Below are 18,253 nucleotides of genomic sequence, written 5' to 3' on the forward strand. Positions count from 1 at the left end.
CTGCCTTATTAAGTTCCAAAGATGACCGATGAGCTTTTCTTTAAAAACATCTTTACTGAAGAAAAACTGACATACCAAAGAGTGCACATACATATTTAAAATGTATAATTTGGTAAGTTTTGACATATGCACCATGAAATATTTACCACAACCAACATAATATATGTCATCCCCCAAAGTCGTCACATGCTCCTTTGTACCCCTTCCTTTTTGTTCCTCTCTCCTCCCTCCCCTCCCTTACTGGTGGGCTCTTTGTAACTTGACAATCATTTGCATTTCTTAGAATTTCACAGATGAAACAGAACTCTTTTTTTTATCTGGCTTGTTATACTCAGCAAAATTATTTTGAGATTAATCCATGTGATAGTATGTAGCAGTAATTCATTCCTTTAACACCCTGTGTGGTATTCCATTGTATAAATACACCAGATTGTTCATACGTACACCAACTGACTGACATTTGGGTGGTTTTAAATTTGGGACTGTTTCTAATAAAGCTGCTATATGGATCCATGTCTTTGCATGTACCTGTGCTTTCATTGATCTTGAGTAAATACCGACTCGTGAAATGACTGTATCATACAGCAGGTACACATTTAACAGTTTTAGAAATTACTAAAGTGTTTACCAAAGTAAACACTTTGGACCATTTTACATTCTCACAATGTGTAAAACTGGACCACAAGTATGTGTAATTGGACCACATACCTATGATACAGTTTAATTCATCAGTTAGGCATGAGATTGATAACAATAACTAATAATAAAATAGAACAATTATAACAATATGCTGTAATAAAAGTGATGTGAATGTGGTCTCCCCGAACCCCTCAAAATATCTTCTTGTTTTGTACTTTGGGCAACTGATACCACCCATGGAAAGTGAAACTGCAGATAAGGGAAAAGGGACTCTCTCCTTAATTTGCATGGAATTTCCATTCATCTAAACTGTTGAATTAATAGAGGGTTCTGGTTTCTCTAAATTCTCACCAACAATTGATATGCAAGTGTTTTTTTTTATTATACTTTAAGTTCTGGGGTACATATGGCAGAACGTGTAGTTTTGTTACATAGGTATACACATACCATGGTGGTTTCCTGCACCCATCAACCTGTCACCCTACATTAGGTATTTCTCCTAATGTTATCCCTCCCCTAGCATCCCAGCCCCCAACAGGCCCCGGAGTGTGATGCTCCCTTCCCTATGTCCATGTGTTCTCATTGTTCAACTCCCACTTACGAGTGAGAACATGCAGTGATTGGTTTTCTTGTCATAGTTTGCTGAGAATGATGGTTTCCAGCTTTCTCCATGACCCTGCAAAGGACATGAACTCATCTTTTTTATGGCTGCATAGTACTCCATGATGTATATGTGCCACATTTTCTTTATCCAGTATATTATTGATGGACATTTGGGTTGGTTCCAAGTCTTTGCTATTGTGAATAGTGCTGCAATAAACATACGTGTGCATGTGTCTTTATAGTAGAATGATTTATAATCCTTTGGGTATACACCCAGTAATGGAATTGCTGGGTCAAATGGTATTTCTAGTTCTAGGTCCTTGAGGAATCACCAGTCTTCCACAATAGTTGAACAACACTCCTACCGAGTGTTGTTAAGTGTCCCTATTTCTCCACATCCTCTCCAGCATCTGTTGTTTCCTGACTTTTTAATGATTGCCTTTAATGATCTGGTGTGAGGTGGTAACTCATTGTGGTTTTGATTTGCATTTCTCTAATGACCAGTGATGATGAGCATTTTTTTCATATGTCTGTTGACTGCATAAATGTCTTCTTTTGAGAAGTGTCTGCTCATATTATTTGCCCACTTTTTGATGGGGTTGTTCTTTTCTTGTAAATCTGTTTAAGTTCTTTGTAGATTCTGGATATTAACCCTTTGTCAGATGGATAGATTGCAAAAATCTTCTCCCATTCTGTAGGTTGCCTGTTCACTCTGATGATAACTTCTTTTGCTGTGCAGAAGCTCTTTGGTTTAATTAAATCCCATTTGTCTATTTTGGCTTTTGTTGCCATTGCTTTTGGTGTTTTAGAGATGAAGTCTTTGCCCATGCCTATGTCCTGAATGGTATTGCCCAGGTTTTCCTCTAGGATTTTTATGGTCCTAGGTCTTACGTTTAAGTCTTTGATCCATCTTGAGTTGATTTTTGTATAAGGTGTAGGGAAAGGGTCCAGTTTCAGTTTTCTGCATATGGCTAGCCAGTTCTCACAACACCATTTCTTAAATAGGGAGTCTTTTCCTCATTGTTTGTTTTTGTCAGGTTTGTCAAAGATCAGATGGTTGTAGATATGTGGTGTTATTTCTTAGGTCTCTGTTCTGTTCCACTGGTCTATGTATCTGTTTTGGTACCAGTACCATGCTGTTTTGGTTAGTGTAGCCTTATAGTATAGTTTGCAGTCAGGTAGCATGATGCCTCCAGCTTTGTTCTTCTTGCTCAGGACTGTCATGGCTATGTGAGCTCTTTTTTGGTTCCATATAAATTTTAAAGTAGTATTTTCCAATTATATGAAGAAAGTCAGTGGTAGCTTCATGGGGATAGCTTTGAATCTACAAATCACTTTGGGCAGTATGGCCATTTTCATGATATTGATTCTTCCTATCCATGAGCATGGAATGTTTTTCCATTTGTTTGTGTCCTCTGTTATTTCCTTGAGCAGTGGTTTGTAGTTCTCCTTGAAGAGGTCCTTCACATCCCTTGTAAGTTGTATTCCTAGGTATTTTATTATCTTTGTAGCAATTGCAAACGGGAGTTCACTCATTATTTGGCTCTCTGTTAGTCTGTTATTGGTGTATAGGAATGTTTGTGATTTTTGCACATTGATTTTGTATCCTGAGACTTTGCTGAACTTGCTTATCAGCTTAAGGAGATTTTGGGCTGAGATGATGGGGTTTTCTAAATACATAATCATGTCATCTTCAAAAAGAGACAGTTTGACTTCCTCTCTTCCTATATGAATACTCTTTATTTCCTTCTCTTGCCTGATTATCCTGGCCAGAACTTCTAGTACTATGATGAATAGGAGTGGTGCCAGTTTTCAAAGGGAATAATGCTTCCACTTTTTGCCCATTCAGTATGATACTCACTGTGGGTTTGTCATAAATAATTCTTATTATTTTGAGATATGTTCCATCGATACCTAGTTTTTTGAAAGTTTTTAACATGAAGGGGTGTTGAATTTTGTCAAAGGCCTTTTCTGCATCTATTGAGATAATCATGTGTTTTTTGTCATTGGTTCTGTTTATGTGATGAATTACATTTACTGATTTTCGAATGTTGAACCAGGCTTGCATCCAAGGAGTGAAGCCGACTTGATCATGGTGGATAAGCTTTTTGATGTGCTGTTGAATTCGGTTTGCCAGTATTTTATTGAGGATTTTCACATCAATGTTAATCAGGGATACTGGCCTAAAATTTTCTTTTTTGTGTGTGTCACTACCAGGTTTTCGTAACAGGATGATGCTGGCCACATAAAATAAGTTAAGGAGGATTCCCTCTTTTTCTATTGTTTGGGACAGTTTCAGAGGAAATGGTATCAGCTCCTCTTTGTACTTCTGGTAGAATGCTGCTGTGAATCCGTCTGGTCCTGGACTTTTTTTTGGTTGGCAGACTATTAATTACTGCCTCAATTTCAGAACTTGTTATTGGTTTATTCAGGAATTCAATTTCTTGCTCATTTAGACTTGGGAGGGTATATGTGTCCAGGAATGTGTCCATTTCTTCCAGATTTTCTAGTTTATTTGCATAGAGGTGTTTATAGTATTCTCTGACGGTAGTTTGCATTTCTGTGGGATCAGTGTTGATATTCCCTATATCATTTTTTATTGCATCTATTTGATCCTTCTCTCTTTTTTCTTTATTATTCTGGCTTGTGGTCTATCTATTTTGTTGATCTTTTCAAAAAACCAGCTCCTGGATTCATTGATTTTTTGAAGGTTTTTTCATGTCTCTATCTCCTACAGTTCTGCTCTGATCTTGGTTATTTCTTGTCTTCTACTAGACTTTGAATTTGTTTGCTGATGCTTCTCTAGTTCTACTAATTTTGATGTTAGGGTGTCAATTTTAGATCTTTCCTGCTTTCTCTTGTGGGTATTTAGTGCTATAAACTTCCCTCTACACACTGCTTTAAATGTGTCCCAGAGATTCTGGTATGTTGTGTCTTCATTCTCATTGGTTTCAAAGAACATCTTTATTTCTCCCTTCATTTTGTTATTTACCCAGTAGTCATTCAGAAGCAGGTTGTTCAGTTTCCATGTAGTTGTGTGGTTTTGAGTGAGTTTCTTAATCCTGAGTTCTAATTTGATTGCACTGTGGTGTCAAAGACTCTTTGTTATGATTTCTGTTCTTCTGCATTTGCTGAGGAGTGTTTTACTTCCAATTATGTGGTCAATTTTAGAATAAGTGCACTGAGGTGCTGAGAAGAATGTATATTCTGTTGATTTGGGGTGGAGAGTTCTGCAGATGTCTATTAGGTCCTCTTGGTCCAGAGCTGAGTTCAAGTCCTGAGTATCCTTGTAAATTTTCTATCTCATTGATCTGACTAATATTGACAGTGGGGTGTTAAAGTTTCCGACTATTTTTGTGTGGGAGTCTAAGTCTCCTTGTAGGTCTCTAAGACTTGCTTTATGAATCTAGGTGCTCCTGTATTGGGTGCATATATATTTAGGATAGTTAGCTCTTCTTGCTCCATTGGTCCCTTTACCATTATGCAATGCCCTTCTTTGTCTCTTCTGATCTTTGTTGGTTTAAAGTCTGTTTTATCAGAGATTACTATTGCAACTCCTGCTTTTTTTTTTTTCCTTTCCATTTGCTTGGTAAATATTCCTCCATCCCTTCCCTTTATTTTGAGCCTATGTGTGTCTTTGCACGTGAGATGGATCTCCTGAATACAGCACACTGATGGGTCTTGACTCTTTATCCAATTTGCCAGTCTGTGTCTTTTAATTGGTGCATTTAGCCAGTTTACATTTAAGGTTAATATTGTTATGTGTGAATTTGATCCTGTCATTATGATGCTAGCTGGTTCTTTTGCTCGTTAGTTGACGGAGTTTCTTCATAGTATCGATGTTCTTTATAATTTGGTATGTTTCTGCAGTGGCTGGTACTGGTTTCCCCCTTCCATGTTTAGTGCTTCTTTCAGGAACTCTTGTAAGGCAGGCCTGGTGGTGACAAAATCTCTCAGCATTTGCTTGTCTGTAAAGGACTTTATTTCTCCTTCGCTTATGAAGGTTAGTTTGGCTGGATATGAAATTCTGGGTTGAAAATTCTTTTCTTTAAGAATGTTGAATATTGGCCCCCACTCTCTTCTGGCTTGTAGGATTTCTGCAGAAAGATCCCCTATTAAGTCTGACGGGCTTCCCTTTGTGGGTAACCCAACCTTTCTCTCTGGCTGCCCTTAACATTTTTTCCTTCATTTCAACCTTGGTGAATCTGATGATTACGTGTCTTGGGGTTGCTCTTCTCGAGGAGTATCTTTGTGGTGTTCTCTGTATTTCCTGAATTTCCATGTTGGTCTGTCTTGCTAGGTTGAGGAAGTTCTCCTGAAGAGTGTTTTCCAACTTGGTTTCATTCTCCCCGTCACCTTCAGGTACATCAATCAAACATAGATTTGGTCTTTTCACACAGTCCCATATTTCTTGTTCCTTTGTTTGTTCCTTTTTATTCTTTAATCTTGTCTTCTCTCTTTCTTTCATTAAGTTGATCTTCAATCAATGATATCCTTTCTTCTGCTTGATCAGTTCAGCTATTGAAACTTGCGTATGCTTCATGAAGTTCTCATACTGTGTTTTTCAGCTCCAGCAGGTCATTTACATTCTTGTCTACACTGGTTATTCCAGTTAGCGATTCGTCTAACCTTTTTTAAGGTTCTTAGCTTCCTTGCATTAGGTTGGAACCTGCTCCTTTAGCTCAGAAGAGTTCGTTATTACCAACCTTCTGAAGCCTACTTCTGTCAATTCGTCAAACTCATTCTCCGTCCAGTTTTGTTCTCTTGCTGGCGAGGAGTTGTGATCCTTTAGAGGAGAAGAGGCTTTCTGTTTTTTGGAATTTTCAGCCTTTTTGTGCTGGTTTCTTCCCATCTTTGTGGATTTATCTACCTTTGGTCTTTGATTTTTGTGACCTTTGAATGGGGTCTTTGAGTCGACATGCTATTCCTGTTTGTTAGTTTTCCTTCTGACAATCAGGCCCCTCTGCTGCTGTCTGCTGGAGTCTGCTGGTGGTCCACTCCTGATGACCCTGTTTGCCTGGATATCACCAGCAGAGGCTGCAGAAAAGCAAAGATTGCCGCCTGATCTTTCCTCAGGAAGCTTCGTCCCAGAGGGGCACTTGCCAGATGCCAGCCAGAGCTCTCCTCTGTGAGACGTCTGTCAGCCCCTAGTGGGAGGTGTCTCCCAGTCAGGATACACAGGAGTCAGGGACCCACTTGAAGAGGCAGTCTGATCCTGAACAGAGGTTGAATGCTGCGCTGGGAGGTACGCTGCTCTTTTCAGAGCTGTCAGGCAGGAACATTTAAGTCTGCTGAATCTTCACCCACAATTGCTCCTTTCTCCAGGTGCTCTGTCCCAGGAAGATAGGGGTTTTATCTATATGTCCCTGACAGGAGCTGTTGTCTTTTTTTTCAGAGATGCCCTGCCCAGAGAACAGGAATCTAGAGAGGCAGTCTAGCTGCAGTGGCCTTGCTGAGCTGCAGTGGGCTCCACCCAGTTTGAACTTCTCAGTGGCTTTGTTTACACTGTGAGCTTAAAACCACCTACTCAAGCCTCAGCAATGGCAGGTGACTGTCCCCCTACCAAGCTCAAGCCACAGCAGACTGCTGCTGTGCTGACAGTGAGAATTTCAAGCCAGGGGATCTTAGTTTGTTGGGCTCCATTGGGGTGGGACCCACTGAGCCAGGCCACTTGGCTCCCTGGCTTCAGCACCCCTTTCCAGGGGAGTGAATGGTTCTGTCTTGCTGGTGTTCCAGGCCCCACTGAGGTATGGAAAAAAAGAACTCCTGCAGCTAGTTTGGTGTCTGCCCAAATGGCCACCCAGTTTTGTGCTTGAAACCCAGAGCCCGGTGGCATAGGCACTGCAGGGAATTTCCTGGTTTGCAGATGCAAAGACCATGGGATAAGCGCAGTATCTGTGCTGGAGTTCCTCAGGCTCAGACCCTCATGGCTTCCGCTGGGTAGGGGAGAAAATTCCCCAACCCCTTGCGCTTCCTGGGTGAGGCAATGCCCCACCCTGCTTCAGCTTGCCCTCCGTGGGCTGCAGCCACTATCCAACCAGTCCCAATAAGATGAACCAGGTACCTCAGTTGGAAATGCAAAAATCACCTGCCTTCTGCATCATTTTCACTGGGAGCTGCAGACCAGAGCTGTTCCTATTCAGCCATCTTGCCAGCAATCTATGGCAAGTGTTTTTAATATTAGCCAATCTAATATGTGTGTGGTGGTATTTTAATATAGTTTTAATTTGCATGTCCCTAATCCCTAATGCTATTGAACATCTTTTCTTGTGCTTATTTTCTTACTTAGTTTTGACAGTTCTTAACATATTCTAGACATAGTTTATCAGATATAGAGTTTTCAATTATTTTTCCCAATCTGGAGCTTATCTCCTTAACAGTACAGGAGTCCCTCTCCTCTATCTGCAGTTTCACTTTCCACAAGTGGTACCAGTTACCCAAGGTACAGTTTCAGAAGATACTTTGAAGGGGTGGGGAGACCACACTCACATCACTTTTATTACAGCATATTGTTATAATTGTTCTATTTTATTATTAGTTATTGTTATTAATCTCATATTGTGCCTAGTTGATGAATTAAACTTTATCATAGGTATGAATGGGTAAGAAAAATCATAGCATACAAAAGGCTTGGTACTATCCATGGTTTAAGGCATCCACTGGGGGTTGTGGAATATACCCCACAAAGATAAGTGGGAACTACTGTATATGTCAAAGAGTAGAATATTTTAATTTTCATAAAGTGTAATTTATTAATTAGTAAATTTATTAATTGACTTTTTTTTTTTTAGATGGAGTCTCACTCTGTTGCCCAGGCCAGAATGCAGTGGCTCAATCTCGGCTCACTGCAACCTCCACCTCCCAGGTTCAAGAGATTCTCCTGCCTCAGCCTCCCGAGTAACTGGGACAACAGGCACATGCCACTGCACCCAGCTAATTTTTTTTAATATTTTTAGTAGAGACAGCGTTTCACCATATTGACCATGCTGGTCTCAAACTCCTGACCTCGTGATCTGCCCACCTCAACCTTCCAAAGTGCTGGGACTACAGGCATGAGCCACTGCACCTGGCCCGATTCATTAATTTTGATCAGGCTTTTGGTATCCTATTTTAGAAATCTTTGTCTAACCCAAGATCACAAAAGTTTTCTCCTATCTGTTCTTCTAGAACGTTTTTATTGATATAAAATTTATTTCCTATAAAAGTCATCCTCATAAATTGTACATTTCAATGGTTTTTAGTACATTGAGTGACTTGTGCAACCATCACCAATATCTAATTTCGCAACATTTTCATTAGACTGAAAAGAAACCCAGTATACGTGGGCATATTCTGGACATTTCATATAAACAAATCATGTAGAAAAATAGCCTTTGTAGCTATCCTCTTTATCATAATGCTTCCAAGGCCATGTTACAGCCATATTATAGCATATTTCAGAACATCATTCTTTTTCATGGCTGAGTAATATTCCTCTGTATGAATATACCACATTCTGCTTATACATACATGAGATGATAGGCATTTACATTGTTTCCACATTTTAGCTGTTGTGTATATTGCTGCTATGGGCATTCATGTACAAGTTTCTCTTTGAATCCTGTTTTTAATTATTTTGATTCTATACTTAGGATTGAAATTTCTGGATCATATGGTAATTCTATATTTAAACGTTTGAGGAACTGCCAAACTGTTTTCCATAGCAACTGCATAATTTTATATCTCCACCATTAATGTAGAAGGGTTCTAATTTCTCCACTTCTTTGTCAACACTTGCTGTTGTCCATTTTTTTTATTACAACCATCCTAGTAGGTGTGAAGCTGCACCTCACTGGGGTTTCTGATTTGCATTTCCCAGTCATTTGCATAACTAATAATGTTGAGCAGCTTTTCATGTGCTTGGCAGCCAAGTATATCTTCTCTGGAGAAATATCTATTCAAGTCTTTTGCACATTTTAAAAAATTAGGCTGTCTTTTTGTTGCTAAGATATGAGTTATTTATATATTCAAGACACTTACCAGATATGTGATTTGCAAATATTTTTTCCTATTCTGTCGATTGCCTCTTCAATTTCTTGAGAGTATCCTTTGAATTTTTAATTGTGATAAAGTACAATTTATCTTTTTTTTCTTCTGTTGCTTATGCTTTTGGTGTCATATCTAAGAATCCATTACTGAATTCAAGGTCATGAAGATTTCTCCCATGTTTTCTTCCATGTGTTTCATAGTTTTAACTCCTACATTTAGGTCCTTGAACCATGTTATGGTTAATTTTTATATATGGTCTTAGGTAGGGGTCTAGTTTCACTCTTTTCGATATGGATATCCAGATATCCTAGCACCATGTGCTTAAGAGACTCTTCTTTTCTCATTGAATGGTTTTAGCACCCTTTCAAATATTAATAGGACATAGATGTGTGAGTTTATTTCTGGACTCTCAATCCTTTTCCATTGACCTACGTGTCTATCCTTACATCAGTACCATACTGTTTTGGTTCTTATAGCTCTGTAGTAGGTTTTAAAATTGGGACATATGAGTCCTCCAACACTGTTTTTCTTTTTTGAGATAGTTATGGCTCTTGAGTTGTCCTGCAATTCAATAATAATTTCAATATCAGATTTTCCATTTAAAAAAGCTGCTGAGATTTTTATAGAGATTCCATTGACTCTATAAAGTGCTTTGGGTAATACTGCCAACTTAACAATATTAAGCATTTTAAGATGAATAGTGGATGCCTTTTCATTATGTAGGTCTTCTTTAATTCCTTTCGGTAATGTTTTGTGGGTTTCAGTGTACAAGTCTTGATATCCTTGGTTAAATGTATTTATAAATGTTTTATTATTTTTGATAATAGTATAAATGAAAGGTTTTTATTTATTTCATTTGCAGATTATTCATTGCCAGCATATAAAAATATAACTTTTTAATGCTTCTTTTCAAAGTCTTTTTAATTTTTTTAACTGACAAAATTTGTATGTATTTATGGTGTACAGCATGATGTTTTGATATAAGTATACATTGTGGAGTGGCCAGATCAAGATAATTAATATATGCCTTACCTCATATACTGAAAGGAGTTAGTTAGCTTGCCTTAGGTAGATAACAAGGGAAGGGTCCCAGAGAGGCCCCTGCCTATGGGTCAGTGCCTCATCCCCACATAACATAAAAAGCAGCCAGAGAAAAAATTCAAGCGGCAGGTACCAATAAGGGAACTAGCACGGGGTGTTGTACCTAGAGACATGCCCATGGCTGCACAGGTAGAAAAACCTCCAGCTCATTTGGATAAAAACTTGCACAAACCTCCAGCTAACTCAGATAAGGGAACAAGGCCAGGCACAGAAATGCCTTTGTCCTTTGTATAGTCAGTGGGATCCCAGGAAAAGTTTCTTCTCCTTTTGTGGGCATGGGCACAGTGGGCTCTGGTGGGTTCCAGTGGGCACCCTACTTCCCTTTATTTGGACTGTAAGTCTGGCCTCTATAAATCATCACCTCAGCCCCTGATTGGTCTCAGGCCAAGCTGAGTCACGCATTCGCCAAGACAGCCCACAGACTAAGCACATTCCTTCCCCTTCCCAGTCCATAAAAACCCTGGACCCCAGCCCTATAGTGGATACTCCCATTCCGGACCCCCTCTCTGCTGGCACAGAGCTTTCTTCTTTTGCTTATTAAACTTTCGCTCTAACCTCACCTTTGTGTCCATGCTCCTTAATAGTCTTGGAGGTAGGACAAGAACTCCCAGCATTATCTCAGACAACAAAAGTTTGTTTCGATATTATATTGAAACATATATACTCTTGTCATCCTTTTAATACCTGTAGTATCTGTAGTTTTGTCAACCCTCTGAGCTGTAACACTGGTAACTTTTTTTTTTTGATCAGTGTGACTAGAGATTTATCAATTTTATCTATCTTATCAAATCGCTAGTTTTTGGTTTCATTAATTTCCTCTCTTCTTTTTGCTTTCCATTTCAACATTGTTTCAATATTATATTATTTGTGGTCGACCACTTAAAATTTATTCTCTCAGCAATTTTCAAGTATACAATATAGTTACTTACTATAGTAAATATGTACTATATGTACTATGTATCATATGTACTACAGTCTATAGTCTATAGTCTATGATGTACTATAGATCTCTTGAGCTTACTCTTCCTGCCTAACTGAAATTTTGTACTCTTCAACCAGCACCTCCTCAATCCCTTCCCTCCCTTCAGCATCTGGTAACCACCATTCTAATCTGATTCTATGAGTCTGACTTTGTTAGATTCCACATGTAAGAAGATCATGCAGTATTTGTCTTTCTGTGCCTGGCTTATTTTACTTAACATAATCTCCCTCCAGGTTCATCCATGTTGTTGCAAACGACAGAAATTTCCTTCTTTTTAAGGCTGAATAGTATTCGATTGTGTGTATATACCATATTTTCTTTTTCTTTTCTTTTTTTTTTTTTTTTGAGACAGAGTCTCACTCTGTCGCCTAGGCTGGAGTGCAGTGGCCACTGCAAGCTCCACCTCCTGGGTTCACAGCATTCTCCTGCCTCAGCCTCCCGAGCAGCTGGGACTATAGACGCCTGCTACCACGCCCATCTAATTTTTTTGTATTTTTTTAGTAGAGACAGGGTTTCACCATGTTAGCCAGGATGGTCTCACTCTCCTGACCTCGTGATCCGCTCGCCTCGGCCTCCCAAAGTGCTGAGATTACAGGCGTGAGCCACCACGCCTGGCCTACATTTTCTTTATCCATTTATCCTTTAATGTACATTCCATATCAACTTTGGCTACTGTGAATAGTGCTGCAATGAAAGTAAGAGTGCAGACATCTCTTCAACATAATGATTTTATATCCTTTGGATATATACCCAGCAGTACTATTGCTGGCTCATATGGCAGTTCTATTTTTAATTTTTTTGAGTCACTTCCATACTGTGTTCTACAATGGCTATACTAATTTACATTTCTACCAACAATGTTCAAGAGCTCCCCTTTTCCTGCATCCTCACCAAAACTTGTTATCTTTCCCCTTTTTAATAATAGCCATTCTGACAAGTGTAAGGTGATATCTCATTGTGGTTTTAATTTGCATTTCTCTGATGATGAGTGACACTGAGCATTTTTTTTTCATATACTTGCTGGCCACATGTATGTCTCTTTTTGAAAAATGTCTATTTGGGTACTTTGCCCAGTTTTCAATCAGGTTATTTGTTTTCTTACTATTGAGTCGAGTTCCTTATATATTTTGGATAGCAACTCCTTATCAGATATATGGTTCGGAAATACTTTCTTCCATTCCATAGGTTGTCTTTTCACTCTTGTTTCCTCTGCTATACAGATACAATGGATTTTTGTGTATTGATTTCCTAGCTTTGATTTATTTTGAGTGCCTAATCAACTTTGCTTTTCTGGGATAAACTCTCATTAGGTCATGACATAACTATCCTTTTAAAATACTGTTAGACATGATTTTCCAAACTTTTGTTTACAATTTTTGAATCTATATTCATGAAAGATAGTGATGCTCAATTTTCTTCACTTAGAGTGTCTTTATCAAGTTTTTTTAATGTGGGTAATAATAGTCTCTTTTCTAGAAGACTTGTGTTGAATTGGTATTATTTCTTTCTTAAATATTTGGCAAAATTCAACAGTGAAGTCATCTGGGATGGGAGTATTGGTGGAAAATTTTTAACTACAGATGCAATTTCTTTAAGAAATACAGGGGTATTCAAGTTATCTATTTCTTCTTAAATGAGCTTTGGTAGTTAGTGTTTTTCAAATAAATTTTCCATTTCATCTGAATTGTTGAATTGATAGGCCTAAAGATGTTCACTGGCTGGATGTGGTGGCTCACGCTTGTAATCTCAGCACTTTGAGAGGCTGACATGGGTGGATCACCTGAGGTCAGGAGTTCGAAACCAGCCTGGCTAACATGGTGAAACCCCGTCTCTATTAAAAATACAAAAAATTAGCCAGGTGTGGTGGCGGGTGCCTGTAGTCCCAGATATTTGGGAGGCTGAGGCAGGAGAATTGCTTGAACCCGAGAGGTGGAGGTTGCAGTGAGCCAAGATCCCATTACACTCCAGCCTGGGCAACAAGATTGAAACTCTATCTCAAAAATTAAAATTAAAAAAAAAAAGATGTTCATAATATACCCTTGTTATCCTTTTAATGCCTGTAGTATCTGTAGTTTTCTCAACCCTCTGAGCTATAACATTGGCAACTTTTTTTTTTGATCAGTGTGACTAGAGATTTATCAATTTTATCTATCTTATCAAATCACTAGCTTTTGGTTTCATTAATTTCCTCTCTTCTTTTTGCTTTCCATTTCATTGATTTCCTCTTTGATCTTTACTATTTCCTTTTTTTTTTTTTTTTTTTTTTGCTTACTTTGGATTTAATTTGCTCTTCTTTCTCAAATTTCATAAAATGGAAGTTGAAGTCATGATTTGAAATCTTTCTTTTTTCTCATATTGGTATTTGTTTCATTATTTTTATCTAAGTAGTACTTCAGTAGCATCACACTATATCTGATACACTGTGTTTTCATTTTCATTCATTTCAAAATGCTTTCTAATTTCTCTTTTGATTTTATCTTTACTCATGGGTTATTTAGGATTGAATGCATAAGGAGGGTCATCCACAAATCCCTGGGATTCTTCTATGCAGTTCTCTCCACTCCAGCATTCAGTCCTCTGAAATCTGACTGTTTTGGTCTCCCTGGCCTTTCTGTTCTGTTTTGTCAACTCAGACAGTCTGCTGTGTGTTACCTGAGTTACTCGCCACGTCCCCACCCCCACCCCGCCCCCGCCGTGCTGCAGTCTGGAAACTCTTTCAATGCACTACACTGAGACAATCACAGAGCTCCTCCTGCCTGTTTCCCATATCATAGGGATCATTATCCTTGGTTGCCTGATATCCAGTGTCTTAAAAACCATTGTTTCCTATATTTTGTTTTTTTAAAGTTGTTTCAGAAAAGAGTAAATTTGGCCCCTGTTACATCACCTAAGCTGGAAGAAGTCCAGTTTCGTTTTGCTTATATCATTATAAACCCATTTTTATATATTTTATTTCTTTTAATTCATTGCAGAATCTTCCTTTTCAATGCTCAAAATATCCCAGCCTAAGTCAGTAGGAGCCATTTCACGTTGGCTTTTGGGTCCTTCGACATGTTCCTTCTAGTCTCTTCAGTGGCAAATGGCATGCAGGTCCCACAGTGTAAACACTGAAGGTAACTATATATTTGCATTTGCTGAACTTGTTTTTAAAAATGGGAGAGAGAGCAAGATATACAGATTTTATATTTATATAACAGGTACACTACAATGAAAAGAACACACTTGTGTTAGAGTAGACCCAATTCTGCCACATACAAGTAACTAATACTCTTAACTGTTAAATCTAGACCTCAAAAATTCTTATCTTTGCTTCCTAAATATAGACCTCTAAGTTTCCAAACAGTCCCATAAATCTGACTTTATCTTATCAACCTGTGTGCATTCAGTCTGGTTATTCTGGACTCTCATTTACACAGTCATAGCAGCTTAGAAAGGCTTCTTATCCCAATATTGCTTGATATTAGCAGAATCTAAGTAATAATGGCATGTCATCAGTAAATATTACAAAGTAAACGGGAATCCAGTCAAGCCTGAGAAAATCAAAATAAAATTAAATCAAAGGGACCACAAGAGGATATCAATGTCCTTCCATCTATTCCCAATCCTCTGTTTTCTTGCCCTTGATTTAAAAATCAAGATGTCCCAAATCCCCAATTTTCCCTTCTAATCTACTAAATTAGACTTGATATTTCTTAGTTTCCTTGAGAGCCCCTAACAGTCCCTTCTAGGCCAATAATTCCTAAATTCATAGATTCTTCAGGGTGCAAGAAATTGCAGATCTGAAGACAGATCATCTAATACAGGCACATAATTTCAAGACAGGAAACTAAGGTACAGAGATTTTATGCTCCTTGCCTCTCTTAGCAAACTTAGAAAGCCAGGGATTTAGTGACATCATGTGTTAAAAAGATTTTCTAAATCATGTAAAAACATATTTAGGCTGATAACTCTCAACACTCTATATCTCACATCTTCTTGATTATTTATTATGTACTATGATGATAAGGAAAACACAACTTTTTAAGGGGTGTTTATATGATTACAAACATGTTTGTGAATGTCTTAGTAACCAGTATGAAAACACTGCCAGAATGCAAATATCATAAAATAAAAAGCATTAATTTTATTAAAAACTGAGTCTACCCTTGGTTTTCAAGAGATAAACCAATTAAAATAGCTTTGCAGAACCGATGCATGTATAAAATGTCCTCTTTTGCCTTTACTTGAATCCAGAAAACTAAGCAACATTCAATGCTTAGTTGTACACACCAGTTTTCTCATCAAAGAAAAGGCTCTGTTGAAGAAAAAAGATGTTCCTCAAAACTTTGTGGACTAACTGTAATATGAGTCCAATGGATTCTGGTTGTTGACAGACCAAACCAGCAATCCTTGCCTAAAATCTTCAGAAGAACCATTTCAGCAAATTGAGCTTTCCAATGCAGACATTTGCTGTAGCTGTGTTTTATCACAGAGAATAATTGTGATCTTTTAAGTACCAGTGTACCATAATTTTTGGCCATCTCAAAATGCTCAGGGAAGCACTTACCGATCTAATAAGTCTTGTTTTGTCTTTAATGAGTACAATTTCAAGTAATCATAAAAAGCCCACATATGGCCATCACAACACTTGTTGTGCACAATCTGTTCAACCAAAGGCATTTTTACTCTACACCATAAACAGCATTAGATGTGACTAGAAAAACATTCATCTACCAAGATGTTCAGGCCAAGGTTATAGGAAATGAATTAAAAATTATGGTTACATATGGTCTTGGTTACACTAAGATGTTCTGATAGAGCAATAATTGAGAATAACAGGCCTATCCTCTCCTCTAGCTTTAGGCACTGATCCTCACAATAAAATTAAGGCTAATCAGTCCTTTAAGACATAGTACAACCACAGGCTCTCTTTCAGATACACTAGACTAGAATAGTGATTTGATTTCTTAAAATCAAACTTTGTACTAATTTTCTAGCAATTTAGATACTATGGCATTTTTTTTTTTTTTTTTTTTTTGAGACGGAGTCTCATCTGTCGCCCAGGCTGGAGTGCAGTGGCGCAATCTCGGCTCACTGCAACCTCCGCCTCCCAGGTTTAAGCAATTCTCCCATCTCAGCCTCCCAAGTAGCTGGGATTACAGCCACCACACCACCACGCCCAGCTAATTTTTGTCTTTTAGTAGAGATGGAGTTTCACCACATTGGCCAGGCTGATCTCAGACTCCTGGCCTCAAGTGATCCACCTGCCTCGACCTCCCAAAGTGCTGGGATTACAGGGGTGATCCTTTGTGCCTGGCCCGCTTCTGTTTTAATATTAATAGCTAACATTTACTTAACATTTACTGTGGTCTCTATTCTGAATCAAGTACCTTATATATATTACCTTATTTAATACCCTAAAAGATAATTTTCCCACTTAGCTAAGTGATAGACCCAATAATCCAATCTGAGGTTATAATGGCGCCCAGGGTCCTATTCACTGTGTGATCCTACCATAGTCCTAGGTAACTCATAAACATTTGCTCTTTTCCTAGGGAGTAAAGAAAGACATTATTTCCCACTAAACTGTAAGCTCAAAGAGATCTGAAGACATCAAACCGAAAGAGACCTGGGATCTTACCTGGTTTTTTTCATCATTGTGTTGCCAATACAGCAACTTTCTAATAGTTGTGAAATGAAGGAAGGTTGAAGGAAAAGGTTGCTCAGCTATAATAAGTCGGAAAAGGCAAGAATCACATTCATTTTCCTAAGTACTATAGGATAGAATTGAAATTTATACAGTAACAAATTTCAGATAACACATAGGTAAATTTTATAGTAGCCAGTTTTTCCATTACACAAATGTAAGAATTGGCTTTTAATTATTTTAAAGCTCTGGAAAGCAGTGGAGATGACACATCGCAGTAGAGATGACACATGAGTGAGAGATTACTAAAGAACTGGCAGTTTGATCATTTCTAAAAATATGAAATTTCATATAATTGTTATATTATTGAACTCTCTGAGCCACAATGTAAATTTTTGTCATAAATTCACCTCTCTTTTCACCTTACATATTCAGCTTGATAATATGCACTGACCATATTCACTTTTTAAAGCCAAATACTCATAGGATCTAGTGATATATGAGCACTTAAAATTCAATCAAAATATCTTCTAAGCACAATACATTAACATTTAAATGATTCTTTTCATATATATTTCTTTGATATATATTTCATAGCCATTAGCAATGAAAAAGCAAAAAGCTTCTTGTTTAAATGAGTATTCCATTTCAGAAAGGATAAGTTTGGTATTGCTTTCTTCAACTCATTTTAACTTTTATCAAACACTAGTAGACTTCTATAATGGTCTGACTGTCCCTTATTCAAGTAAATTAAACAATTTAGGGCTCATCACCTGTATGATACTCAAAAATACCAAGGAAAAGCATCCATAGTACCTACCTTAGTTAGGTGAATGACTCCTTTAGAAGTGACTGAACAACCCATGAAGCCTACATATTGAAGCTCAGGACAGTGTTCAGCAAATGCTTTCACTGACTGATCTGTCACCTAGGGAAAAGACATGGATGAAGTTATTCAAGGTAATAGTCCAGTGAACTCAAGGATTTGGCTCCTGAAAATCCTCTCAGCCCCACCTTGCATCATTACTATTTCCTGCCCTGTTAGATCATTTGAATCAGCATACAAACATGCTATAATATTCCTGTATTTTTAAAAGTCGTCTCTTGACCCTACATCCACTTCTTATCATCCCATGTTTTTATACTTCTTCAGAGATGTTGACACTGGCTACCTCCAATTCTTTACCTTCTCCCCTCCCTCTGTGTGTATATATATACGTATATGTATATGTATATATATACACACACATACACACACACACACACACACACAC

At 37.9% G+C, this 18,253-nt stretch overlaps 1 protein-coding gene across 11 annotated transcripts in view; it reads right to left on the minus strand.

Moving 5' to 3' along the window:
- FBXL17 (F-box and leucine rich repeat protein 17) overlaps positions 1-18,253 on the minus strand; it is a 526,088-nt gene that overhangs the window by 349,941 nt on the left and 157,894 nt on the right. For 9 of the 11 annotated variants that reach the window (XM_024247520.3, XM_054556479.2, XM_054556483.2 and 6 more), the window contains exon 5: positions 17,800-17,907. In XM_024247520.3, the coding sequence (XP_024103288.3) occupies positions 17,800-17,907 (108 nt within the window). Of the gene's footprint in view, positions 1-16,973; positions 17,060-17,799; positions 17,908-18,253 lie in introns of all 11 variants that reach the window. The other 2 variants (XR_008525731.2, XM_054556489.2) reach the window with 1 other exon arrangement.

Source organism: Pongo abelii, chromosome 4 (genome assembly GCF_028885655.2).
Source record: "Pongo abelii isolate AG06213 chromosome 4, NHGRI_mPonAbe1-v2.0_pri, whole genome shotgun sequence".
NCBI classification, from domain to species: Eukaryota; Metazoa; Chordata; class Mammalia; order Primates; family Hominidae; genus Pongo; species Pongo abelii.